The following is a 19,530-nucleotide window of genomic DNA, read 5'->3' on the forward strand; positions in this document are numbered from 1 at the left end:
ATGAACGGCTGTTGGTGTACTGACATTTGATCATTGCCATCTGGCTTGCAGAAACAGAGAAATCCCATTTAGATATCCAGTATTGTCAGAGTTGTTATGACCACTTGGATTGGACAGATCCTCAGAAGGCTTCTCATATCTTCCAAGTCCCTTCTTGTTAACTGATGCATTGTGATGCACTGATGCACTGATGCATTTTCTCCAAGCCAATCACCACTCTTTAATAAGACGTCTCCCGTTTCGCTGCACCTCAGCCCAGATTGGCCCTCACAGATGGTGCTGGCTAAGGTAGAGCGAAGAGGGCCTTTGGCACAGATAGAGGAAGACACACACACGTACAGAGGACGATGACATGGGCCACCTTCCAGGGGTGATTAGTGCTGTGTGGACGGGCATCTAGAGGCAGTCAGAGGTTGGCTTGGCAGGGACGGCCGTCTCCCCTCGCTAATGTCTACCAGCAGGGCTGTTCACACTGTTTGTCTTACTTTCAGACCTTCCAGAACTCACTCATTCTCGCTCTCTGTTTCAACTCTTGTTTCGTCTTTCTCTTTCATACACACACAACCTCTTTCTTTCTTCTCAACTTTCTCTCCATCTCTCTCTATACCTCTTTCTTTATATCCTCTCTTTATATCTCTTTCTCTCAATCTCGTTTTCCCCTCCTCCATCTCGCTCTATGTGGATCCAGGACAGATCCTGGGTGGTAATAGCTAAGTGACCTCTCTGTATTGAGCCCCACCCCTTCCTCCTGGCATTGCGGTCACTTCCTGCTTCTCTGCCAATAAGAATTCATTTGAATGAAATCAGTCTGAATCATTCCATTGTACTCCACATCAGGCCTGGATGACTTTCTTAGGGCATCCTTCCCAGAACGCTGTTGGTTTAAGCAATTTTATGGAATACTGTCCATGAAATGGGCCATGTTTTATATTTTTGGTGTTGAAGAGAGAGATTTAGTCAGTATTAAAACATATTTTCCCTCCCCTATTAGATCTCTACCTCGGAATACTTCTAAAAGGGACATCTGTGTACTCCTTCCATCCCACACCCATCCCTCCCTCCTTGTCTCCCTCTATGCCCAGCGAATGGCCGACCATTGTTGTCGTCCCTCCATATGAGCCAACATAGTGCACCACACCCTGTGTGTCTGTCTGCTAAAAATACCTTGGCAGGACTGGATGTATTGTCTGATGACAGGCGATGTATAATGCAGACATTGTGTGATAGTACACACACACACACACACACACACACACACACACACACACAGATAGCGTGTGGCAGGTATGTGTTCTTCATTGGGTGTTTGAGGGATAGGGTCTCATATGGGGGTTAGCCCAGACCCCCTACACCCCCTTCACGACTCCTTATCACCCCACAGTGGAGGTGAGGTTACACCATGTCATTAATAACAATTACTCTGTCACCAGTGACACGTATAGTTAGTGAATGAACCTAGATGTCAGAAGTGTACGTACTGGTAGCGAATTCAGGTGCAGGAGAGCAGGGATTTGTAAACAGGCGCACACTTTATTTAGGCAAAAGTGCAAAACGCGCAAAACCGTCACAAGAATTATGTTTAACAATAAACATCTTCATGAAAAATAACAGGGAAAAACAAGCCAGTCTGGTGCGTCAGCAACACACACGTAACACAAACAATCTAACACAAAGACATGATGGGAAACAGGGGAATAAATACATGTAGATTGATTGGGGAATGAAAACCAGGTGTGCATGGAACAAGACAAAACAAATGGATACATGAAAAATGGAGCGGCGATGGCTAGAAAGCCGGTAACGTCGACTGCCGAACGAACAAGGAGAGGAGCCGACTCCGGCTGAAGTCGTGACACGAGATGCTCATTGTGACGTTTTACACAGATAATCAACACAACATTTACTCCGATTCCCATGTACAGTGTAGTCTACAGTCTTAGAAAAGGTGCTATCTAGAACCTAAAAGGGTTCTTCAGCTAGAACCGTTTTAGTTCCAGGTTCCTTTCCACTGAGGGCTCTACATCAAACACAAAAGGGTTCTACCTGGAACCAAAAGGCTTTTCCTGGAACCAAAAGGGGTTATCCTATGGGGACAGCTGAAGAACTTGTTTGAAACCCTTTTATCTCAGATTGCATATCACTTTCCTGATAATCAGTTGTTATGTGTGGCTGTGGTTGAGGTGAGTGTTATGATGTGGTGTTGAGATGAGTTAGTTTTATACAAGGGGAAGGTCTTTGAGTTGGAGATTTTCTTTCTATACTTAAAGTCCAAATCATTGACATTACAACTATAGACTCAGTATAGAGCAGCTGCTGAGTGTTTTTTCCACTGATAGGCTAGCAGTGTTAAGGAGATACAGGCCTACATACAGTGGGGCAAAAAAGTATTTAGTCAGCCACTTAAAAAGATGAGAGGCCTGTAATTTTCATCATAGGTACACTTCAACTATGACAGACAAAATGAGGGAAAAAAATCCAGAAAATCACATTGTAGGATTTTGAATTAATTCATTTGCAAATTATGGTGGAAAATAAGTATTTGGTCAATAACAAAAGTTTATCTCAATACTTACTTGTTATATACCCTTTGTTGGCAATGACAGAGGTCAAACGTTTTCTGTAAATCTTCACAAGGTTTTCACACACTGTTGCTGGTATTTTGGCCCATTCCTCCATGCAGATCTCGTCTAGAGCAGTGATGTTTTGGGGCTGTTGATTGGGCAACACGGACTTTCAACTCCCTACAAAGATTTTCTATGGGGTTGCGATCTGGAGACTGGCTAGGCCACTCCAGGACGTTGAAATGCTTCTTACGAAGCCACTCCTTCGTTGCCCGGGCGGTGTGTTTGGGATCATTGTCATGCTGAAAGACCCAGCCACGTTTCATCTTCAATGCCCTTGCTGATGGAAGGAGGTTTTCACTCAAAATCTCACGATACATGGCCCCATTCATTCTTTCCTTTACACGGATCAGTCGTCCTAGTCCCTTTGCAGAGAAACAGCCCCAAAGCATGATGTTTCCACCCCCATGCTTCACAGTAGGTATGGTGTTCTTTGGATGCAACTCAGCATTCTTTGTCCTCCAAACACGACGAGTTGAGTTTTTACCAAAAAGTTATATTTTGGTTTCATCTGACAATATGACATTCTCCCAATCTTCTTCTGGATCATCCAAATGCTCTCTAGCAAACTTCAGACGGGCCTGGACATGTACTGGCTTACGCAGGGGGACACGTCTGGCACTGCAGGATTTGAGTCCCTGGCGGCGTAGTGTGTTACTGATGGTAGGCTTTGTTACTTTGGTCCCAGCTCTCTGCAGGTGATTCACTAGGTCCCCCCGTGTGGTTCTGGTATTTTTGCTCACCGTTCTTGTGATCATCTTGACCCCACGGGGTGAGATCTTGCGTGGAGCCCCAGATCGAGGGAGATGATCAGTGGTCTTGTATGTCTTCCATTTCCTAATAATTGCTCCCACAGTTGATTTCTTCAAACCAAGCTGCTTACCTATCTTCCCAGCCTGGTGCAGGTCTATAATTTTGTTTCTGGTGTCCTTTGACAGCTCTTTGGTCTTGGCCCATAGTGGAGTTTGGAGTGTGACTGTTTCAGGTTGTGGACAGGTGTATTTTATACTGATAACAAGTTCAAACAGGTGCCGTTAATACAGGTAACGAGTGGAGGACAGAGGAGCCTCTTAAAGAAGAAGTTACAGGTCTGTGAGAGCCAGAAATCTTGCTTGTTTGTAGGTGACCAAATACTTATTTTCCACCATAATTTGCAAATAAATTCATTAAAAATCCTATAATGTGATTTTTCTGGATTAATTTCCTCATCTTGTCTGTCATAGTTGAAGTGTACCTATGATGAAAATTACAGGCCTCTCTCATCTTTATAAGTGGAAAAACTTGCACAATTGGTGGCTGACTAAATACTTTTTTACCCCACTGTATGGACATTCCTGTGGTGTGATAACTATTTGATTTCTTTGACAGTCATCTTACTGTAACAACATCAGGATGATCTGTCACGGAGGATTTATCTCTCTGCTCATATGGCCTTAGTACATGTGCTGGTGTTGTACATACTATGTGTGGGTATCTTCAATCTGTTCTGCTTCTCTGACTCAAGTTGAACAGGATATACAGTAGATAGGTAGGGGTTGGGATCAAGCAGAAGACACATTTCATTTCCCTGTGATAATGGACATATTAAACACATTAGTGGTGTTTGTTTGGTAGAGAACACAAACAAGCAATAAAGACCATTGGAGGGATCCAAACTTCTTCCTTCTGCACTTACATCTGACAGGACTTCTTTGAATACTCAGTAGTGTATATGACTCAATTGTCGATGATATTGTGTATCTTTCTCTCTGTTCACTACAGGAGGCTCTGGCCCATGTTAATGCCCATGCCCAGGTGGCGCGGACACCAGTGGACCCATCGGAGCTGTTCCCCAGACTGTGCCATCTGGTGCGGGCCGAGACTGGTTGTGTGCGGCTTCAACCTGCACAGTGAGAAGTCGGCCGGGCCAGTACATCCGCTCCCTGGACCCTGGGTCTCCAGCCCGACCACGCCGGGCTCAGACCACAGGACAGACTCATAGAGGTGAGGGAGAGGGGATGGGTGAAGGAGGGGAGAGGAGAGGGGGATGGGTGGAGGAGGGGAGGATTGGTGTCGAAAGAGGGCAAGTGGTTAGAGACTGAAGAAGACGGGTGGGGACTGTGGAGCTCCATGAAGGGGTTTATTTTTCATGAAGGTGAGGAGGAGGCTGGGAAGAAGGGCTAGTCCAGGAGGAGGATAGAGGTGCAGGGGATTGGTGGGAGAGGGAGGAGGGAGTCTGATGTCTTAATAATCACGGAACTATGGACCAGTAGAGGCTTGGTTTGTAAACTTTAGACAAGTGGTGAGAGAGAAGGAGACAGACTCCAATCAGCTAGTTTACATTGGTCCTAATGAGACCCTAATGAGGTGTGCTTTGAGAAATGGGGTTGGAACACCCTAATTAACGGGGTTTATAGAACAGAGAGAGAGAGGGAGTGGGGTGATTGAACATGTGTCTGAGATAAGGGATACAGAGTGAGACCCCAAGAGGCATTTTTACTCCCCTATGTACATGCAAATGTATGTGTGCTTGCTTGTGAATGTTTGGGTTTATCAGTGTGTGTGTACACAGGTGTGACCTCGTGTGGCAGCAGTCTCAATGCTCATCCTTCATGCGTGTGCAGGGCCACATGTGCCTGGTTTAACCCCTCTAACGATACCACTGCTATAACACGGCCTGGACCCCAGCCTCATATCGCACATGTTTTAGTTGAGATTAAGGAGGACAGGCTGATAGGGGGGAGAGGTTGTTCATCAGTCTGAAAGCAGGATACAGACAAGAGAGAAACATATGAGGGCTGAATGTGTGGGAGAAAGAAGGGATGGTGGGAAAGCAGAGGGATAGAAGGAGACACAGGAGAGAAGCAGACGTGTGAAACATACTGATCCTGCTCACCATACACACTCTCAATCAGACCCGGACACACTCCCATGAGCCCTGACCCCAGAGCAGTACATCTGAACCTGAATACACAACAAGCCCACACAGGGCCAAAACAGGGTCAGGCAAGACAGGGTCAGGCAGGGAACCAAATACAGGGTCAGACAGGGCCAACACACGCCCAGGGTCAGACAGGGTCAAATACAGGGTCAGACAGGGCCATATGCAGACAGACAGTCCCAACAGTGTAATATGGCAGGCAGACAGATACAGGTACGCCCAGGGTCAAACATCACACAGGGACAAATACCCTTCCCAGTCACGCCCAGGTAAAATACACAGTTGCCAAAAACACAGGGTCAAACCCTTGAAAGTACGTCCACAGGGTCAAACAGAATCTAGCTTGCTTAACTAAACCTAACCTAAATAGGTTTTATCATGTTTAGGGATAGAGACTAAAGAGTCCCTTCCCTGAAAGAAGACACACATCCAGGGCCAGTACCCTGTTCCAACAGTGTAATATGGCATTGAGAGCAGTTGGATACAGTAGACCCCAACAGGGTCAAAGAGAGACCCTCCACATACACATGCACAGGGGCTATACCATTCCAGTCCTGCCCATACAGCCCAGGGAGAGAGACAATAGACAGTTGCCCACACACTGGCAACAGAGGGAGGAGTTGCTTTCAATGCTTTGATGTTCCTCTGTCTGTCCAGCAACAGGAAACAGGGATAGTGATCTGAATACACAGCTAGGGAGGAGCTAGCTTCCTGTGTCTGTTAGATGACAATAACAGGCCAGAGTCTCCCTGTCTATGTGCTCAGGGATGGTCCATAAATAGGTTTTATCATGTTTATATAGAGACTAAGAGTCCCTGCCCTGCACCTGAAGACACACATCCAGGGAGAGAGACAGAGAGACCTCGACTTCTTCTGCATAGATTCTGTCAGACCTGGGCCCAGGGGAGAGAGACAGAGATACCCTTCCCTGAACCTGAATCACGCCCAGGGAGAGAGACACCCTGTCCTGAATACTGGTGTTCACAACAAGGGAGAGAGACAGTGCCCTGAACCTAATAAAACGCCCCTTAAAGAGATACCCTTCCCTGAACCTGAATACACACGCCCAGGAGAGAGACACCCTTCCCTGAACCTGAATGCCCTTCCCCTGAACCTGAATACACACAAAGATACACCCAGGGAGAGAGACAGAGATACCCTTCCCTGAACCTGAATACACACGCCCAGGGAGAGAGAGACAGAGATACAGAGATACCCTTCCCTTCCTGAACCTGAATACACACGCCCAGGAGAGAGACAGAGATACCCTGCCCTGAATACCCTGAATTCCCTGAACCTGAATACACACGCCCAGGGAGAGAGAGACTTCCCTGAACCTGAATACACACGCCCAGGGAGAGAGACAGAGATACCCTGCCCCCTGCCCAGGAAGAGAGACAGAATGCCCTTCCCTGAACCTGAATACACATACGCCCAGGGAGAGAGACGCCCTGAAGGCCCAAGAAGAGACAGAGACCCTCCAGATGACTACAAATGACCCTTCCAGTACACGCCCAGGAAGAGAGAGACAGAGACAGGATACAATGGGCTCCATTGGGTTAATACAGGGTATAGTTCAATGCAGTACTGTAGACATTCCACTGACTCCTCCCCACTGCTTAGATACTGTAAGCACTCAGGAGAGCCCAAATACTTCCCTGAGACAATACAGTACTGTCTGTCTCTACTGTGCTCTTCAATTCATAACGCCCAGGAATAGCATCTCATTCTGCAAACTCTCCTTCCAGACTCATATCAAACATCTCCAATCGAAAATCAAATCAAGAGTCGGCTTTCTATTCCGCAACAAAGCCTCCTTCACTCACGCTGCCAAGCTCCTAACCTACCCTAGTAAAACTGACTATCCTACAGGAGAGAGACGATCCCTCGACGGCGACGTCCTGTCATCTACAAAATTGCTTCCAACACTCTACTCAGCAAACTGATGCAGTTTATCACAGTGCCATCCGTTTTGTCACTAAAGCACCTTATACTACCCACCACTGCGACTTTCCTGAAATGCGAATACTAGTCGGCTGGCCCGCTGGAATACATACTCGTCCGCCAGACCCACTGGCTCCAGGTCATCTACAAGGCCATGCTAGGTAAAGCTCCGCCTTATCTCAGTTCACTGGTCACGATGGCAACACCCATCCGCAGCACGCGCTCCAGCAGGTGTATCTCACTGATCATCCCTAAAGCCAACACCTCATTTGGCCGCCTTTCGTGCCCTTCCCAGTACTCTGCTGCCTGTGACTGGAACGAATTGCAAAAAATCGCTGAAGTTGAGACTTTATCTCCCTCACCAACTTCAAACATCAGCTATCTGAGCAACTAACCGATCGCTGCAGCTGTACATAGTCTATTGGTAAATAGCCCACCCATTTTCACCTACCTCATCCCCACAGTTTTTATTTATTTACTTTTCTGCTCTTTGCACACCAATATCTCTACCTGTACATGATCATCTGATCATTTATCACTCCAGTGTTAATCTGCAATATTGTAATTATTCGCCTACCTCCTCATGCCTTTTGCACACATTGTATATACATTTACATTTACATTTAAGACTATTTAGCAGACACTTATCCAGATTGCTTCCAACACTTAGCAAATTGGTATAGACTCCCCTTTTTCTACTGTGTTATTGACTTGTTAATTGTTTACTCCATGTGTAACTCTGTGTTGTCTGTTCACACTGCTATGCTTTATCTTGGCCAGGTCGCAGTTGCAAAATGAGAACTTGTTCTCAACTAGCCTACCTGGTTAAATAAAGGTGAAATAAAAAAATAAATAAAAAACAATTCTATCGTCTATGCATTACCTTCCCCAATATGTCTGCAAAGCAGCATTCAGCAACCAGCTGTGACATTACACCACGTCATATTCAAGAAGGTATTTGTAGATCAAGAAGCTGTATTGGTGTCCTCCTCTGAAACACAACAGTTAAACGCCTTGGCCTTCTCCTTTCCTGTATGAATGGGGCTCAACAGTATCAGCTGTGTTTTGACAGGACCGAGTGAAAGGGATTTCAATGAACACAGTCTGGGTGTACAGTTTCAGCTCAGAGTGGTTTGTCTATAGTCATTGAAACCCTGTCTGTGTTAGCTAGATTAGCTAGATTAGGTCCCTATAATCAGTGGTGGAAAAAGTACCCAATTGTCATATATTAATCAAATTAAAGATACCTTGATAGAACATTTTTTATTTTATTTTTATTTCACCTTTATTTAACCAGGTAGGCTAGTTGAGAACAAGTTCTCATTTGCAACTGCGACCTGGCCAAGATAAAGCATAGCAGTGTGAACAGACAACACAGAGTTAGTTACACATGGAGTAAACAATAAACAAGTCAATAACACAGTAGAAAAAAGAGTCTATATACATTGTGTGCAAAAGGCATGAGGAGGTAGGCGGATAATTACAATTTTGCAGATTAACACTGGAGTGATAAATGATCAGATGGTCATGTGCAGGTAGAGATATAGGTGTGCAAAAGAGCAGAAAAGTAAATAAATATAAACAGTATGGGGATGAGGTAGGTAAACATGGAAGGGCTATTTACCGATAGACTGAAAGTCACCCAGTAAAATACTCGAGTTAAAGTTTTAAAAACGCTTTGGTTTTAAATATACTTAAGTATCAAAAGTAAATGTAATTGCTAAAATATACTTAGGTATCAAAAGTAAAAGTATAAATAATTTCACATTCCTTATATTAGGCAAACCAGATAGCACAAGTTTCTTGTTTTTCAATGTACGGATAACCAGAGGCACACTCCAACACTCAGACATAATTTACAAATGAAGCACGTGTGTTTAGTGAGTCCGATGCTCTCTTGATAAGTGCGTCGACCTTTTTCCTGTCCTGCTAAGCATTGAAAATGTAATGACTACTTTGGGTGTCAGGGAAAATGTATTAAGTAAAAGGTACATCATTTTCTTTTAGGACTACAGTGGAGGAAAATTTTAAGTTGTCAAAAATATCAATAGTAAAGTACAGATACACCAAAAAACTACTTAAGTAGTACTTTAAAGTATTTTTACTTAATTACACCATATATACAAAAGTATGTGGACAACTCTTCAAATGAGTGGATTTGGCTATTTTAGCCACACCGTTGCTGACAGGTGTATAAAATCCAGCTCACCGCCATGAAATCTCCCTAGACAAACATTGGCAGTAGAATGGCTTTTTGAGAGCTCAGTGACTTTCAACGTGGCAGCATCATAGGATGCCACCTTTTCAACAAGTCGGTTTGTCAAATTTCTGCCCTGCTAGAGCTACGCCGGTCAACTCTAAGTGCTGTTATTGTAAAGTGGAAACGTCTAGGAGCAACAACAGCTCAGCCACGAAGTGGTAGGCCACACATAATCTCACAGAATGGGACTGCCGAGTGCTGAAGTGTGTGGTGCGTTAAAATCATCTATCATCGGTTGCAACACTCACTACTGAGTTCTAAACTGCCTCTGGAAGCAACATCTGCAGCACAACAACTGTTCGTCGGGAGCTTCATAAAAGTGGGTTTCCATGGCCGAGCAGTCGCACACAAGCCTAAGATCACCATGAGCAATACCAAGCGTCAGCTGGAATGGTATAAAGCTTGGACTCTGGAGCAGTGGAAACGCGTTCTCTGGAGTGATGAATCATGCTTCGCCACCTGGCAGTCTGACGGACGAATCTGGGTTTGGCGGATGGCAGAAAAACACTACCTGCCCCAATGCATAGTGCCAACGGTAAAGTTTGGTGGAGGGGGAATAATGGTCTGGGGCTGTTTTTCATGGTTTGGGCTAGGCCCCTTATTCTAGACGATTCTGGGCTTCCAACTTTGTGGCAACAGTTTGGGAAGGCCCTTTTCCTGTTTCAGCATGGCAATGCCCCAGTGCACAAAGTGAGGTCCATACAGAAATAGTTTGTCAAGATCAGTGTGGAAGAACTTGACTGGCCTGTACAGAGCCCTGACCTCAACCCCACCGAACACCTTCGGGATGAATTGGAGTGCCGACTGGAAGCCAGGCCTAATCGCCCAACATCAGTGTGCAACCTCACTAATGCTCTTGTGGCTGAATGGAAGCAAGTCCACACAGCAATGTTCCAACATCTAGTGGAAAGCCTTCCCAGAAGAGTGGAGGCTGTTGTAGCAGCAAAGGGGGACCAACCCATATCAATGCGCATGATGTTGAAGGAGATGTTCAGTGAGCAGGTGTCCACATACTTTTGTAATTTAGTGAACTTTACATCACTGCCTATAATAATCTAGGTTAGGATCAGGAGTAGGCTGATCTGGTCCTAGGTCTGGGGTTAAGGACTACTTTTACCTTATGCAGTTTCCCTATACAGGTCAGTGTCAGTAAACTGTAGTCAGTGAAGCCCTGTTTCACTCAGTCATTGGTTTGAATGCTGTGTCTGTTCGCTCTAGCTGGATTAGTGCTAGTGGCTAGGTCACTGTACCTGCTGAAACTGCAGGCAGAGCCCGGGGTTTGCCTAGGTAACCCCAGGCAGGTGTATGGGCTCAGCGGTTGACTAGAGGATGATTATGTGTGTTATTCTCTGTGGCTAATGGAGGATGTCTCTGACCAAGCAACTGTGTGGCACGGCACTGCTTGGTCCATCTGTCAGCAGCTCGTTAGCAAGGTGAAGACCCATTCTTCTCTTCTCACACACACACACACACACACACACACACACACACACACACACACACACACACACACACACACACACACACACACACACACACACAAAGGTAAACCATTGAAACATTCCAGGGGTGTACAACCTAAGCAAACACTGACGATTATGATTGTACCTTGAAAACGACTGCTCTGTAAAGCATTCAAACAGCACTGTATTCCAATGAAAAACAGCTTTGGACCACTGGCACTACACTGACTGTTGTATTGTGTGGGAGTCGCCTAACGAACAAGGGCCCTATTAATTAGCTTGAGTGGGCTGGATTGTTTTGTTGATTGTGAAGGATTGCTGCTGCTATGAAACATGACACAACACCTGCTCCCCTATCCCAACACAAAGGGGTCTTGTTCCTCCTCATGCACTAGGGCTGGTATGATGAGACGATTCTCTACCAATTAGTGTGTGTGATGACTCCACTGAGCCTTATGTTCTGACACCTACTCTAATGGCGAGAGGGACAGAGACAGAGAGAGAGACAGAGCGAGAGGGACAGAGACAGAGAGAGAGCGAGAGGGATAGACAGAGAGAGAGACAGAGCGAGAGGGATAGACAGAGAGAGAGACAGAGCGAGAGGGATAGACAGAGAGGGAGACAGAGCGAGAGGGATAGACAGAGAGAGAGACAGAGCGAGAGGGATAGACAGAGAGAGAGACAGAGCGAGAGGGATAGACAGAGAGAGAGACAGAGCGAGAGGGATAGACAGAGAGGGAGACAGAGCGAGAGGGACAGAGACAGAGAGAGAGACAGAGCGAGAGGGACAGAGACAGAGAGAGAGACAGAGCGAGAGGGACAGAGAGACAGAGAGAGAGACAGAGCGAGAGGGACAGAGACAGAGAGAGAGACAGAGCGAGAGGGACAGACAGAGAGAGAGACAGAGCGAGAGGGACAGAGACAGAGCGAGAGAGAGACCATAACAGAGCTTAGAGGGATAGACACAAGAGAGAGACAGAGCGAGAGGGACAGAGACAGAGAGAGAGACAGAGTTATGAGAGAGGGATAGACAGAGAGAGAGACAGAGCGAGAGGTTACATAGACAGAGACAGAGACAGAGCGAGAGGGACAGAGACAGAGAGAGAGACAGAGCGAGAGGGATAGACAGAGAGAGAGAGAGCGAGAGGGACAGAGACAGAGAGAGAGACAGAGCGAGAGGGATAGACAGAGAGAGGAGAGCGAGAGGGTTACAGAGACAGAGAGGGAGACAGAGCGAGAGGGACAGAGACAGAGAGAGAGACAGAGCGAGAGGGATAGACAGAGAGAGAGACAGAGCGAGAGGGACAGAGACAGAGAGAGTCAGGGACAGAGACAGTTGTTCACTGCTTAGAGAGTCAGAGCAGTCTGGTATCTTTTTCTCATTAGACCAGTTTAGACACAGAGATTAGACAGTCTTCTCTTGGGATAGACATTAGAGAGAGACAGAGCAGAGGGACAGATTTCCAGAGAGAGAGAGTGACAGAGCGAGAGGGACAGAGACAGAGAGAGAGACAGAGCGAGCCGTGTTGACAGTGTATTAGACCAGAGACAGAGCTGTTACAGTGTAGAGACAGAGACCTGAGACAGAGAGAGACAGAGCGAGAGGGTATTAGACCAGTCTGGAGCGAGAGTGCTGACAGAGACCAGAGAGAGAGACAGAGCGACAGGGATTAGACAGAGAGAGAGACAGTCCTGTTAGAGGGACAGAGACAGTCTGGATCTAGACAGTGAGAGGGACAGAGAGACAGAGGGACAGAGTAGAGACCAGTCGATCTAGCCGGATAGACTGTTAGACAGAGGGACAGAGAGAGAGACTGTGAGACCAGTCTGGTATGTAGACAGTGCTGTTACAGTGGATAGACCAGAGGGCTGTTACAGTGTATTAGACCAGTCTGGTATGTAGCCGTGCTGTTACAGTGTATTAGACCAGTCTGGTATCTAGCCGTGCTGTTACAGTGTATTAGACCAGTCTGGTATGTAGCCGTGCTTTACAGTGTATTAGACCAGTCTGGTATGTAGCCGTGTTGTTACAGTGTATTGAGACCAGTCTGGTCTCTAGCCGTCCTCCCAGTCTCTCCTAGCCGTTAACAGGCACCACTAGACTTGTTACAGTCTGGTGTAACAGTACTAGTGCTGTTATGTATTAGACCAGTCTGGTATCTAGCCGTGTTGTTACAGTGTATTAGACCAGTCTGGTATCTAGCCGTGCTGTTACAGTGTATTAGACCAGTCTGGTATCTAGCCATGCTGTTACAATGCATTAGACCAGTCTGGTACCTAGCCGTGCTGTTACAGTGTATTAGACCAGTCTGGTATCTAGCCGTGCTGTTACAGTGTATTAGACCAGTCTGGTATCTAGCCGTGCTGTTACAGTGTATTAGACCAGTCTGGTATCTAGCCGTGCTGTTAGTGTATTAGACCAGTCTGGTATCTAGCCGTGCTGTTACAGTGTATTAGACCAGTCTGGTACCTAGCCGTGCTGTTACAGTGTATTAGCCGTACCTAGCTGTGTTACAGTGTATTAGACCAGTCTGGTATGTAGCCGTGCTGTTACAGTGTATTAGACCAGTCTGGTATCTAGCCGTGTTGTTACAGTGTATTAGACCAGTCTGGTATGTAGCCGTGCTGTTACAGTGTATTAGACCAGTCTGGTATCTAGCCGTGCTGTTACAGTGTACTAGACCAGTCTGGTATGTAGCCGTGCTGTTACAGTGTATTAGACCAGTCTGGTATCTAGCCGTGCTGTTACAGTGTATTAGACCAGTCTGGTATCTAGCTGTGCTGTTACAGTGTATTAGACCAGTCTGGTATCTAGCCGTGCTGTTACAGTGTATTAGACCAGTCTGGTATGTAGCCGTGCTGTTACAGTGTATTAGACCAGTCTGGTATCTAGCCGTGCTGTTACAGTGTATTAGACCAGTCTGGTATGTAGCCGTGCTGTTACAGTGTATTAGACCAGTCTGGTATCTAGCCGTGCTGTTACAGTGTATTAGACCAGTCTGGTATGTAGCCGTGCTGTTACAGTGTATTAGACCAGTCTGGTATCTAGCCGTGCTGTTACAGTGTATTAGACCAGTCTGGTATCTAGCCGTGCTGTTACAGTGTATTAGACCAGTCTGGTATCTAGCCGTGCTGTTAGTGTATTAGACCAGTCTGGTATCTAGCCGTGCTGTTACAGTGCATTAGACCAGTCTGGTACCTAGCCGTGTTACAGTGTATTAGACCAGTCTGGTACCTAGCCGTGCTGTTACAGTGTATTAGACCAGTCTGGTATGTAGCCGTGCTGTTACAGTGTATTAGACCAGTCTGGTATGTAGCCGTGCTGTTACAGTGTATTAGACCAGTCTGGTATCTAGCCGTGCTGTTACAGTGTATTAGACCAGTCTGGTATGTAGCCGTGCTGTTACAGTGTATTAGACCAGTCTGGTATCTAGCCGTGTTGTTACAGTGTATTAGACCAGTCTGGTATCTAGCCGTGTTGTTACAGTGTATTAGACCAGTCTGGTATGTAGCCGTGCTGTTACAGTGTATTAGACCAGTCTGGTATCTAGCCGTGTTGTTACAGTGTATTAGACCAGTCTGGTATGTAGCCGTGCTGTTACAGTGTATTAGACCAGTCTGGTATCTAGCCGTGCTGTTACAGTGTATTAGACCAGTCAGGTATCTAGCCGTGTTACAGTGTATTAGACCAGTCTGGTATCTCACCGTGCTGTTACAGTGTATTAGACCAGTCTGGTATGTAGCCGTGCTGTTACAGTGTATTAGACCAGTCTGGTATGTAGCCGTGCTGTTACAGTGTATTAGACCAGTCTGGTATCTCGCCGTGCTGTTACAGTGTATAAGACCAGTCTGGTATCTAGCCGTGCTGTTACAGTGTATTAGACCAGTCAGGTATCTAGCCGTGTTACAGTGTATTAGACCAGTCTGGTACCTAGCCGTGTTACAGTGTATTAGACCAGTCTGGTATCTAGCCGTGTTGTTACAGTGTATTAGACCAGTCTGGTATGTAGCCGTGCTGTTACAGTGTATTAGACCAGTCTGGTATGTAGCCGTGCTGTTACAGTGTATTAGACCAGTCTGTGTCATAACCAACTCCTACTGCCCTCACTTCATAAGCAGCAGCGTTACTGAATTTTAAAACAAAATCCCCCTCAGGACACTGATACCTGAAACCCACACTATTGGTTCAGCAGAAGCTAGGCATCAATATTTGATGGTGTACCAACGTTAAGGCTGGCAGCATCGTGCAAAGCTACAGTACTCGCTGAATAGAGTTCATGGAATATACAGGAGTCTGTGGAAAGTCACAGGCAGAAACTCTCCAACAGAAACTTGCTGATGTGTTAGTGACTGAGGTGGAGGTGTGAGGGCTTCTTCTTACCTTTCAGACACTCTCACTCCCCTCACACACTCCCCCCTCACTCTCGCTCCCCTCACACACTCCCCCCCTCTCGCTCCCCTCACACACTCCCCTCACTCTCGCTCCCCTCCCCCTCACTCTCGCTCCCCTCACACACTCCCCCCTCACTCTCGCTCCCCTCACACACTCCCCCCTCACTCTCGCTCCCCTCACACACTCCCCCCTCACTCTTTTCCAGCTGAATTCACAAGTTGCCGAACCAATAAAAGAGGGTTTACTATGACCAAAGAGAGAGAGAAAGTGTTTGTAAAAGAAACAAATAAATGATGTTCTACTGTTAGAGCCCATTAGCTTACATGCTCGTTCCATCCTTGTTGTAATGGAGTATGGAATGTAAAGGTATTCTGTTCAGTTTGTACGTCATTGAGGAAGGAATGCAGAATATTCTCTCTATGCACCATCTTGCAAAAATGTGTGTCTGATTCCTCACAGGTTTTGTCCTCACTCTTCATTGAGTCCGGTGGAAAATGATTGTTTTGGTGCATAGTACCCTCTACTGTTTGGATCAAGTAACGGTTTGCATATTCAGTTGATCCTTGTCTGAATAAATAAGTATTTTAGTTTAGGCTATACCATGCTTTTGGACAGTTGTGAATGTGTTCTCTAAAACGCTGGGTCAGGTAAAGAGAATGTTGTTGGATTGAGACTGGTGACCTGCTGCACTGGTCCAATGTGGACGAATCAGAAGTCAACCAGTGTAAAGTCTGCACACCAGTTATGACAGACGACCGACCAACCAACATCACTAGTGTGCTTTTTTTAGAACTTGTTTTGGATACGTAGTTGTTCCTGTCTGAACCAGCAGCAGGATCTACAGTTCGCTGTTTCTTTCCTACTGTATCCATATTCACAACCAGACAGCCTTGAACATCTGTCAGACATTGAAACATTGAGACAGTGACGAGGCCAGATCACAGAGTAACAGACAACAGTATAGATGGAGACATCTAACATCACTCACCCATAACACCCTTTCTTCCCCTCTCTCTCCCTTCTCTCCTTTCAGGTGAATGGGGTGAACGTGGAGGGCATGCGTCATGCGGAGGTCGTGGCCTTCATAAAGAGAGGAGGAGATGAGACCAGGCTGCTGGTGGTGGACCCTGACACAGACCATCACTTTAAGAAGATGGGTGTCACCCCATTGGCCAGCCACGTTAAAGGTAGGCCTACACCCTTGTTTATCTGTAAAACAGAATATTTATTTAAAGTGTACTCTTATAAACCACGCCAAAGGCACAGTACAGCTCGGGACAAGTCTCTAGTCTAATTGTTCATCTACATTTTACAGTTGTATATTGAGTAATGTAATAGTCAGTAATGGTGTTGATGATCCTAATCTATAGTGAAATATTACGGTGTTGTTCATCAAAACCAGCATCAGATTACTGACCTCCAAATCTGAGCCTGTAATTCTAGGTGTTGGGTGAAGTTGCCCGTAGGGTGGATCAGTTTTGCATTTCCCCCACTAATGGTTCAGGTTAGGATTGGGGGGGAGGAAAGGGTAGAGAAGCTGATCCTAGATCTGTACGTAGAGCGTAATTCTGACCCTTCTTTCCCAGACTTTGACGGTCCGTCCATATCCAACGGCTCCCCCAGTCCTCAGATCAACGGCAGCTTCACCAGCAGCTCCATCCAGTCACACCACTCTGACCTGAGCAGTCCAGACAACAGCCTGCAGGTGAGACGTGTGTGTGTGTGTGTGTGTGTGTGTGTGTGTGTGTGTGTGTGTGTGTGTGTGTGTGTGTGTGTGTGTGTGTGTGTGTGTGTGTGTGTGTGTGTGTGTGTGTGTGTGTGTGTGTGTGTGTGTGTGTACAAACATACAATAAAGCGTGCAAGATGTGTGTATATGTGTGTCTGCATGTGTGTGTGGACTATATTGGAGTGTACAGTATATAACCTCTTGTTATTTCATATAACACATGTATCACATTAACACAGATATTATCAGAATTACACATCAGGGTTCTATTTCAATTCATTACATTCAGGAAGTAAACTGAAGTCTACCGATTTTACCATTCCCACATTTGACCAATTCCAAATCATTGAGCAAATTAGAAGAATTGGAATTCCCGTTTACTACCTGAATTGACCTCAACTGAACTTGTATGTCATCCACACTATAACTACCATAGTCTCTGATATTAATGTCTGTCTGTCTCTGTCTGTCTCTGTCTGTCTCTGTCTGTCTCTGTGTCTGTCTCTGTCTGTCTCTGTCTCTGTCTGTCTCTGTCTGTCTCTGTCTGTCTCTGTCTGTCTCTGTCTGTCTCTGTCTGTCTGTGTCTGTCTCTGTCTGTCTCTGTCTGTCTCTGTCTGTCTCTGTCTCTGTCTGTCTCTGTCTGTCTCTGTCTGTCTCTGTCTGTCTCTGTCTGTCTCTGTATCTAGCTGGGAGAGGACGAGGCGAGCCGTCTGATGGACCCGTTTGCTGAGATCGGCCTGCTCCTGAGTCCCACTGCGGCTGAGGCCAAAGAGAAGGCCCACGCCAAGAGAGCCAAGAAGAGAGCCCCTCAGATGGACTGGGACAAAAAACACCAGCTCTTCAGCAACTTCTGAACTTTTCTGCCACCCAATGAGAGAAGCAGAAAGACTGTCGAATTTGACATATCTGAAACTTACCTTCAACATTCCTACCCGTTACCCCACCACCACCCTACCACCACCACCACCACCACCCCACCACCCCACCACCACCACTACCACCACCACCCCACCACCACCACACCACCACCACCACCACTACCACCCAATCCAACAGAAGAGAATATGCAGATAGAATGTTGTTCTTTGAACGTTGGCCATCCAACACCGACTCCCCCCTGCTTCCAAAATGGACGGGATGGAATGATGGACATCTCATCCTTTACCCCTCCTTCAATCCTCCCTTCTTCCACCCTTCTCTATACCCTCATCCCACCCAGAGAGAGCTTGTCTGCTGGACTGGACTGGAATAAGAGACTCAAGATTACCAGCTTCTTCTGAATCCTCCCGTCATCATCAGTCTTTCCCTAAACCATCCAATGTCCCTCCTCTTCTACCACTAACTCCCACCTCCTCTGAGGACTGCTCTGGAGAGAGGAGGCACTTCTTTTTGTATTTACAAAGTAGAAAAGCACCTTGATAGGTGTTAGCCAGCCCAGCTATAACAAGTATGGGGAATATGGACTATGTGAGATGTTTGTGAACACTGTGACCTGATCTTAAACATTGGGGTTTGTTTTGACCCTGTAAGAGAAGGAACGTACGCCCAAAGATGGATAAAACTCTTCCTCCCATGATCCTCCTGTGATTTTATTGTGTGACCGATGCGCCTCAGACTTCACGGATTCACTCACCAGGAAAAGCACAAACTGGAGGCTGAACAGCACTGCTTCTGTATCATCTCTGTTTGTATTTGTATCAAAGCATCTGTTTTCTCACAATGTCATAACATTTCCACTTTGCTCTCTATGTTGGATATGAACTGGTATTCATAGACGGTGTTAACAATGCATAGACAATCAAAAGCCTTACTCCACCCATCCCTCCTTCTCAATATAATAGCATTTAAGATACATTGACTAAATGCATGCATACATGCACACACACAAGCCCCCTGTGATTCTCTAGCCTATAGGCCTGCTTCACTCATTCTAAGGCAGTTTTAGTTTATTTAAGGGACCCTTATCTTTATGACATCAATGACATCCTCTCCATTATTTCATATCCCAATGTCCCCGACATAGAAATAGAATTACTAGAATGGGAATTCCTCAAGCAAGTTAAGAGTGAATAGATCAAGCGTTGAGTTTTTACACTGCCTGTCTAGTACACCAGGGGTGCTAATAAGACACACGGCAACATGAAGCCACTCCAGTACACTGCTCAGAGATGTATGAGGATTGGGACATGAAAGTACCATAGCA

The 19,530-nt window shown here is 46.1% G+C and overlaps 2 protein-coding genes across 2 annotated transcripts in view; both read left to right on the plus strand.

The window, feature by feature from the left end:
• The window catches only part of LOC127905996 (Na(+)/H(+) exchange regulatory cofactor NHE-RF2-like), a 53,000-nt gene extending 48,512 nt beyond the window's left edge, over positions 1–4,488 (plus strand). The window contains exon 3 of the mRNA XM_052501479.1: positions 4,383–4,488. Coding sequence (XP_052357439.1) covers positions 4,383–4,402 — 20 coding nt within the window. The 3' untranslated portion in view covers positions 4,403–4,488. The remainder of the gene's footprint in view (positions 1–4,382) is intronic.
• Positions 4,489–4,525: 37 nt separating this feature from the next.
• On the plus strand, positions 4,526–18,303 carry LOC118375064 (Na(+)/H(+) exchange regulatory cofactor NHE-RF2-like). Its single transcript, XM_052501480.1, has 4 exons — positions 4,526–4,604; positions 16,635–16,788; positions 17,188–17,306; positions 18,014–18,303. Exons 2-4 carry the CDS (start codon positions 16,659–16,661, stop codon positions 18,179–18,181), a joined length of 417 nt encoding a protein of 138 aa, XP_052357440.1. The 5' UTR covers positions 4,526–4,604; positions 16,635–16,658; the 3' UTR covers positions 18,182–18,303.
• The last annotated feature ends 1,227 nt before the right edge of the window (positions 18,304–19,530 follow it).

Source organism: Oncorhynchus keta, unplaced genomic scaffold, assembly GCF_023373465.1.
Source record: "Oncorhynchus keta strain PuntledgeMale-10-30-2019 unplaced genomic scaffold, Oket_V2 Un_contig_13749_pilon_pilon, whole genome shotgun sequence".
Classification (NCBI taxonomy): Eukaryota; Metazoa; Chordata; class Actinopteri; order Salmoniformes; family Salmonidae; genus Oncorhynchus; species Oncorhynchus keta.